Consider the following 8,757-nt stretch of genomic DNA (forward strand, 5'->3'; position numbering starts at 1 on the left):
GAGGACATATTTGGGAGAATCCAAATCTAAGACATCTGATTCTACCATTGTGGTCATATCTCATGATAGAGATGTGTTAGAGGAGGCTTTCGGGGTAGGAAATGAGAAGCAACCATATCCATGGACAAATATGAAACAGATCAGAGCCTCTCGCACCTTTAGAGGCTCCTGAAAAGCAGAAGAAGAGACATAGGCACCATTTTAGGAAAATGTTGCACCCGCTCCAACTTCACTAGATATGTTAAATCATGTGATAATTTTGCTGGGTAGTTTGAAAGAGACTGGGGCAACACTTACAATTCCCACAAGGCAGTATCCAGGAGTTAAGCATGTGGTTATGGCTCTACAGATGGACAAGATTTTTTTAAAAAGGTGTTTTTTAGACCGATGATTGGATCAACAATGATTGGAGATGAGCATGATCTATTTTTGGAGGTTCACTAAAATGAAGCGAATTTATCATTGATTGTCATGAGAAGCTTCATAAGATGGGAGAGGAAGAGATATGGGATGGAGTTTGTCACCTTTCAGCTAGTGGATGGGGTGGTTACACAGCAGATAGAGATGGTATCCATCCTATTCGAGATGATGGTCAGGCCAGCAATACTTAGCTCAGTTGAGGCAATTCGTAGGCAGGAGGTCAGACTCACTTCTCTGTTTTTTTTCGGGCACACATGAGGCAGAAGTGTCTGATGTAGTGATCACAGGTATTATTCTAGTCTATGATTGAATGGATACATCCTTGTTTAACCCCGATTCACCTTTTCATATGTGCCTATTTATTTTGTGGTGGGTTTTGGTATGATTTGTGAATCACTTGATGTTCATATTTATATTTCTACACCTTTGGGGGATTTTGTGATTGTTGATAGAGTCTATTATTTTTGTATGGCGACTTTTATGGGGTATAAAATCTTGAAAGACTTGGTGATCTTTGACATGGTTGATTTTGATGTCATTTTGGGGATGATTTGGTTGTCTTCATACAATGTTATTTTTGACGATCATGCCAAGATAGTTTTCATATCGGGATGTCTGGGCTTGAGTGGAAGGGTAATTGTAGTTCTACTCCTAAAAAAATCGTATCTTTTATTTTTGCCAAAAGACATTAGAAGTGTTTGTAACCACATATGAAAATTTATTCCAGAAGAGTGTAAAAAGGAATCCTATTTATGAAGTATCATTTATATTATGAGAACAAGGTGAGAAGCCCAAAAGAAATGTTGAGCGGCCCAAGATAGTTTGTAAAAACGGGTCAGTCCAGTCCCACCCAGCCGAAGCCACGTGGTTGGCATTTGGAAGGCAAAGTCTTCTTTTACTTTGTTTACTCCGACAAAGTTCTTAGAGCGTTACGCCATTCATCTTCTTTACTACTGAATCACTGTTTCTTCAACGCTCTCAATTGTTCATCGTCATCTTTATCATGTCAACAAAGGCGAAGCTACAAATATAACTACATTTATCCATCTCCAACTTCAATTTCTCTTAAAGGTAAACAAACAATTACTCTTTGTCTTTCACTAGGAAATAAAATCAAAAGCGTCATTTTAGTATCTTCTTTCTCATTTGGAAGATCATTTAAACGAATAATTTTTTTTGCAAGACTTTTCAATGGAGAATCTACCAGAGTCACCATTTTCTGAATCAACATTGGGATCATCGTCATCATCGCCATCACAGAAAAATCCTAATGACTTGGGTGCTCTCAATCCAAATCAGTTGGTGCTATTGATCCATGATGCTAGTCTTCGTGAAGAGGTCATGCATCACCTCTACGAGGTATATGGCACGTTTAATTTTTAAAATACTTTTTATTATATGATCTATTTTATGTAAGTGTTAATTTTTGTATATATGTTTGTTATGTACTGTTGTTTTCTACTTGATAGTCGTTCGATGGGTGAGATAGAGAGGCAAAAAAGTTCATCGATCGTTGATTTTTTTTTCGTGATGTTTTTTAATTGGACATTAGATTTCACAATGAATGAACTTTTGTTAGTGGTCTTTATAGAAATTATGATGATATGATTAGTTTCTCTTTCTATATTTTAAGAAAATGTGTCATATTTACCCACAATGGGCATGATGTAGAATTCAACATGACCCAATTTAACATTTTATTTGAAAATCAAATTTTGACAGAGACGTTGCACGTGTATAACTCGATGTTGATTAGTGCAAATTTCTTTAAACATTAGAAATAATATTTGTTGAATAACTGTGTCATGAATTGGACAAAATCGATCAAAGGGAAGGATGCATTCTCAAATTTATGAATAGTACAATCAATCGATATTTATTATCGTTATAAAGCACAATCACACCACAAATTTCATTCAAATGAAGTTTAAATGATCCCCTTCATTCTTCTCTCATTTAAGAAAAAGTAATTCTTATTTATTGAATTATAATAAAAATATACACCATATTTTTAGAAAAAAATAATGTAATGAATGTTTTCTTGTTTCAAGATCATGCAAAATGTATGTACTAATTGAAAGTCAACAAATCTATCTATCTATCGCAAATTGTAATGGAATTACATTTATTAGACTAGTATTTGTTTTGTCTAGATGTATTTTATGATGAGTTAGAAAGGGTTGATACTATTTTCAAGTTCTTATTAATTAGTGCTAATTTGGTTCAGCATTTTACTTAATTTATTTTTATTTTTTATTTTATTTTTTTTATACTAAAAACATATTATTAATATAGTTTAGCCAAACAGCCTACATATTATAAAACTAATATTGAAAAACATAAATATATTGGGAAAAAATCATTCCATAAATAAAATTTTCTAAATGACTACATTGCAGATGCTATTTTGTTTCCTTAATTTATTTATTAATCCTATGCTTTACCAATTTTAATTATACATTTAATTTGTTTTCAACTTACATATAATTCATCCACTTTGAATCTGTTCGGATTAGAGGTTTAAAAGTAATTGATAAGCATCGAGTATTGAGTTTGGTCCTCGCTAAACTTGTGATAAAACATGTGCCCAACATGAGAAGCCCGAAAAAATGTGGGAGGCTCACGATAGTTAGCATATCAGTGTCTGAAACAGACAAAAAGACTTTAACTGTTTTATTATTAGGTTATCGGTTCTTAAAGGCTGATTTTTTTTAACAGGTTAACCGATAACCAATAACCTCATAGAAAGTCACTTGATCTTCTTTTAGAACCTCAAAATCACTCAACTAAGGATTCTTCTCATTGAAAGTCACTCAATTTTCTTTTATAACCTCAAAATCACTGAACTACGGATATAAAAGAAAGTTGACTTTCTCATAAAAAAAACTTAATTGAGTGACAATTTTAGAAATATTCTAATCTAACTACTGATTTGTGTTAGATTGACCTCAGAACCAAATTTTATTCGAGAGGAAGTGCACAAATAACCAATTTGAGGACCTTTTTTTTTATATAAAAAAAACACTTCTGAACTTATAAGTTAAGCACAAATTGTTGCTCTAATATCATCAAAATTAATTTTCATGCTAATTAGTTAAACATAAATTGCTACTCTTCAAAAGTACTGATAAGCATTTCTGACAAACAACACTTTTCATTTTAAACGTCTGGCAAAACAAATTTTAGTCCTTTTTTAATCTTCTAAAAGTGCTAGTAGTTGTCATATTCTGAGTTGGTGACTTTTGTTATATATTTCAGAAGAAAGATTCATGCAAAAATCTAGCTCTGCTGCTGTGGAACAACTTCAATACAGTTTACATGCTTTTGCTGGTATACCTCTTTTTAAGTTTTGCGGTTTTATATTCTGTTGGATAATCTTAAATTGAAATTTTAGAGACCTCCTGTTTAAAAGTTTAAGATGTTACAGAGAGAACATTTTTGATACCATACATGTTAAATTATGTGAAATCTAATCGGAAACATATCAAACGCTCGCATTTTGATGTGCAAGAAGTTGTCAATGCGCGCGTAATAATATTTGTTTTATGAATTTCAGGAAGTCACATCAGAGTATAGGAAGTTTTCACCCTCAATGCTATCTATGAAGGAAGCAACTCGAGTTTGTTGTGCTCTTGCTTTGTTTCAGGTCAGTAATATACCATCAAAATAGTGTGTTATAATTTATACTATTGAAGTAACAAAAAAGTCAGAATGATTGAGAAAGAGAGTTAATATCTCAAAAGATCACTCAACTTTGAGAATTTATTTAGTAAAGTCGTTGAACTTTGTTTTATATCAGTAAAATCACTGAACTTATGCTTTTGTATCAATAAAATCGTTCAACTAAAATTATTATTCCTTTATAAATATATAAAATTATTTTTGTTGATCCACATGTAATTAGATTCAAATTCATTCATAATTCTACCCATTAACCCAATTAAAAACCCACACTTCTTCAACAATAGCCAAAATCAAATTCTAATTTGTCCCGTTATTCCTCTTCCATATTATCTACACGATTTTTTTCCACTTCCACACAGATTTCCCCTCTACTGTTACACATAAATTCACATCCATATTTTATTCAGCTTCAGATTTTATTGAAGATTGTAAATTTTTCAGTAATAAAACCTAAAATTTTGAAATATAAATTGATGGTTCTTGAATTTTTAGTATAGATAACTGTCAGTCTGTCTATGATGATAACGGGTTATGCAACATGTTTTCGTTATTGTTCGTGTCACTTCGAAACGGGTCGTCTATATTGCCAGCTTAATCATGCAAAAATTTCTGCAATTGGGACTTCTTCAGCAATAACTAAAACCACACTCAAAATGCACATGCATGGAGATTGCAGGAAGATGAAGAAGTGTTGGGCGTTTTTTAATTGGGTTCAATGGATAGAATTGTGAATGTTTGAGTCTAATTGACACGTAAATACAATAAAATAATTTTATAAGTTTTAATTAATGATAAATTTTAGTACAGTGATTTTATTGATACATAAACATAAGTTCAGTGATTTTATTGATACAAAAACATAAGTTCAGTGATTTTAGTGAAAACAAAACAAAGTTCAATGACTTTACCAGATAAAATTCTCTAAGTTGAGTGATCTTTTGAGATATTAACTCTTGAGAAAGAGAACCAACTGATTTCATTCGTTCTAAATAGCCACGAGATGATCAATGCACTAGTAAATTACGCAAGACTTGTTACATGTAAGAAGTAATGTATGCATAACTAATGCAAGCATTACTAATTATACACTTTATTGAACATTATTTTTATACACTCTACCAAACGATTCCTAAATGTTTTTCAAATCAATGTTTTTTCCTCAAATTTAAGAAAAATGACTTACATCCAAAAATTAAAGAAAACATTTTTTCAACCTCACACCTCAACTTTCCACCCTAACTCAAGCCTTGGGTACTGAATTCTGATATAATTTGAAATATGACTCCTAATTCTCGATTCGATACCTGACTCTCGACCTTGATTTGAGATCCAACTCTGTGGTCTCGGAATGGGGTCGGCGTCAAATCCCAATTTGGGTGTCGGGTCCTCAATCACGATTCGAGATTGGGTATTAGAGTCGAGTCAAGCTAAGTTAGGGTGGGATCCATAGTCGGGTGTCGGAGTTGGATCTTAGGTCGAGAGTCGAGGTTGGGTTTCAGATCGATCGTCGAGGTCAGATGTCGATTTGGAAGTTGGGTAATGGATCATGTGTCGATATCAAATCCCAGTTCGGATGTTGGATCCTGAGTTGGAAGTCGAGATCAAGTCTTGATTTGAAAGTCGATCCAGAGTCGGGTCGTGTTTCAGGGTCAGATCCTAATTTGGGTGTCTAGTCTCGAATCAGGATTCGAGATCAAATTTGGGTTGGGTGTCGGGGTTGAGTTCCAGCCAAGTGTCGAGATGGGATCCTGAATCGGGTGTCGGAGTTGGGTTTCAAGTTTGAGAGTCGAGGTCGGGTCTCGAATCGATTGTTGTGGTCATATGTTGGGGTCGGATGTTGATTTGGAAGTTGGGTTCCGGATCAGGTATCAGGATCATCAGGTCCAGGTTCGGAATTCAAGTCTCGATTCAGGATCATGTACCGGTTTGGAATTCGATCTAGTGTCCGAAGTCGCGATCGGATCCCGAATCGATCACCGGGGTCTTGTCCAGGTTCGAGTGTTGGATTGGGTTCTAGGTCGGGAGTTGAGCTCAGGTCCTCGGTTGCATGTCGAGTTTGGATCCCGAATCGATTGTTAGGATTGTGTCTCAATTTGGATGTTGAAGTTGGTTCTGGATCAAATATCTGGTTTGATTTACGGGTCAATTTCTATTTTACTAAAAAGTACTTTCTACACTCTGACAAAAAAAACAAAAGATCTTTTTTGAAAAAGATTTTTCAAACGCCAACCAAACACTAGAAATTAAAATACTTCCCAAAAAATATTTTCCACTCACCAACCAAACATGAGAAATAAGTTAAAAATCAACTTGTTTTCCAAGAAAACATCTTCTAGGAAATATTTTCCATTCATACCAAACACACGTACCTGAGTATTTTTTGTTTTTTTTTTAACTTTTGTGGTATAATGTTCTTCATATTTACCTTCCTGTGACACATTTTCTTAGAAAGAGTAAAAGAGTTGTAATGCAATTTTTGTGTAAGACAACCGATAAGTGTGTGCACAACATATAATTTTTATGGTTATATTCTTCAGGTTTTGGCTAATAACCCAGAAACAAGAAGGGGCCTCATAAAAGGTAACGTCAGTTCTTGAAATGACACCAATTGAAATGAAATTAACGCGCGAAACTAATCGTTAGAGTGAATCAAGTTTCTGTAAGAATTTTTTTTACTGTAGTGTAAGAAACAGTTAACTTTTCTAGTAATTTCATTTTGCAGCTAAAATACCATGTTATTTCTATCCATTTCTCAAGCCTTGTGAGGATCATGATGAGCCTTTGGAGCATGTGAGGATCACTACCTTTGGGTGTTCTCGGTGACCTGACAAAGGTATCCGTCCATTTTGAACAGATATACACACGCGTTCTCCATTTGTGGAAGTGCTACTTCATGATTCTGATATTTTGCTTGCTGGTGCAGTTTGATGATCCATATGGATCACATGCCCTTCATTTCTTCTTGGAATCGGAAGTGGTTCCTTTGTGCCTGAAGTGCATGGATGTATGTGACGAAATGTCACGGAAGGTTAGTCCATTCTGTTTTATTAATAGTGTTTCTGAATTACTTCGCCGGTTTATGATGATATTCTGTTTCTTGGATCTCATATGAAATGAATGTTGTACCTCCACAGGTTGCAACTCTCATAGTTATGAATATTCTGACGCAAGAGAGGGGACTGACCTATTGTTGTGCTACACCTGAACGCTTCTTCGCAATAGTACAAGTCTTGAGACGAGTAGTTGAGAAACTTTCTCCAAAACCTTGTTTGCTGCATCTAGAATATGTGATACAGTGTTATGTATGTCTGTCAAAAATATTTAGGTCCATCGGGTAAACATTCTCGTCCCTGCTGCTCAAGTTTCATGATTGCGATTTCTCTGTAAGTATCAACTATATCTCTCTTGGATTTATTGTTTGATCAACCTTCACAATGCAGGCCATGTGATGCATTCGTAAGACAAATTCCTCCTCAGCTATTTGACAACACCTTTAGGCGCACTCTTCTTGTGAGTTTCATCTGCTCTCATTTACTGTTACAAAAACTAGTCTTGTTACTGTAGTGTTACAAAAAGTTAGTTACTTTACTCTTACAAAAAAAATTGTGACTTTAGTGTTGCAAAGAGTAAGTTTAGTACTGACCATCGATAAATCTCTTTTGTATCAATAAAAAAACATAGATCTTTTCAACTACTGTTACAGATTAATGTGTATAATTGTAAACTTTTGTATGTCTTTGCAGCATGACCACGAAGCTTCGTGGATGTTGCAGGTGCTACATCTCAATATTTATGGATGTCTATATTTTCCGCCAATTGAAGAGAGAAAAAAGATTGCAAAGAAGGCTGCATCAAGTTCTGCATCAAGTTCAAAGGGTAAGGGAAAGGGAAAGAAGTGAACTTGTTCTGTAGGAAAAGACAGCAAATAATGACCTCGGTAGAGGGAAGAATATTTTAAGTTAACTGTTCAACTGTGAAAAGCTTGAGAACTTCTTGAGCCTCGTTAAGACTGATACTTTTGCTTTGTTGTGTACTGAATGGTAGCTTTGTTCAGCTGAAATGAAGTTATCTTATTAGCAGTTTCCTGTATTGCAACTTTGTCAATGTCTTTCTTTCACGACATATTTATGCTTTATTTGAGCCGAGGGTCTATTGGAAACAACCTTTCTACCTTCACAGGGATAAGATTTGTGTACGCACCATCTATTGTGAACCAAATTGACTCCGTAAGAGCCTATGGGTTATTAGAGGCTTTTATTTGGGATCCAGGCTCAATAACCATTTGTTAAAAAAGGACTAGGAGATAGAAGAACGGTTATGAAAATTATGTCGAAGCTTTTGCTGTCAATTATCTCTCATCCCCTTTCTCTGTTCTAGTATCTCATCCCCTTCTAGTTACCTTCTTCTATGTTAATATATCTGTAATTAGTATGTTATTACTTTGTTGCGTGTATTATACGTTGTAATTTGTATTCAGCCATAACTATATATATCAGTGTTTGTATTGGAAATCGGCTTTGTTTCATTGGTGCTTTCATTCAGAGGTCTTCAATGGAGGACCAAATAGTTCGAACAATTAAAGATTCAATTAAGGTCATGAAGTACACTTGGTCGAAGGATCTCGCGGATATTCGTTCAATATTACACGAGTTG

General features: G+C 34.5%; 1 protein-coding gene across 1 annotated transcript; it reads left to right on the top strand.

Annotated features, from left to right (window-relative positions):
* The first annotated feature begins 1,241 nt into the window (after positions 1-1,241).
* LOC102584251 (cell differentiation protein RCD1 homolog) lies at positions 1,242-8,186 on the top strand. Its single transcript, XM_006364108.2, has 10 exons — positions 1,242-1,491; positions 1,604-1,779; positions 3,679-3,750; positions 3,977-4,066; positions 6,642-6,684; positions 6,827-6,937; positions 7,028-7,132; positions 7,239-7,438; positions 7,545-7,614; positions 7,848-8,186. The coding sequence occupies exons 2-6, from the start codon at positions 1,612-1,614 to the stop codon at positions 6,925-6,927; spliced, it is 474 nt and encodes a 157-aa protein (XP_006364170.1). The 5' UTR covers positions 1,242-1,491; positions 1,604-1,611; the 3' UTR covers positions 6,928-6,937; positions 7,028-7,132; positions 7,239-7,438; positions 7,545-7,614; positions 7,848-8,186.
* The last annotated feature ends 571 nt before the right edge of the window (positions 8,187-8,757 follow it).

This window comes from Solanum tuberosum, unplaced genomic scaffold, assembly GCF_000226075.1.
Source record: "Solanum tuberosum cultivar DM 1-3 516 R44 unplaced genomic scaffold, SolTub_3.0 scf00468, whole genome shotgun sequence".
Taxonomy (NCBI): Eukaryota; Viridiplantae; Streptophyta; class Magnoliopsida; order Solanales; family Solanaceae; genus Solanum; species Solanum tuberosum.

Coding starts and splice junctions, on each gene's coding strand:
- LOC102584251 (XM_006364108.2), top strand. CDS start 1,612: ATGGAGAATCTACCAGAGTCACCATTTTCTGAATCAACATTGGGATCA. Junction 1,780..3,678: donor TCATGCATCACCTCTACGAG/GTATATGGCACG, acceptor TATATATTTCAG/AAGAAAGATTCATGCAAAAA. Junction 4,067..6,641: donor GTGCTCTTGCTTTGTTTCAG/GTCAGTAATATA, acceptor TATATTCTTCAG/GTTTTGGCTAATAACCCAGA.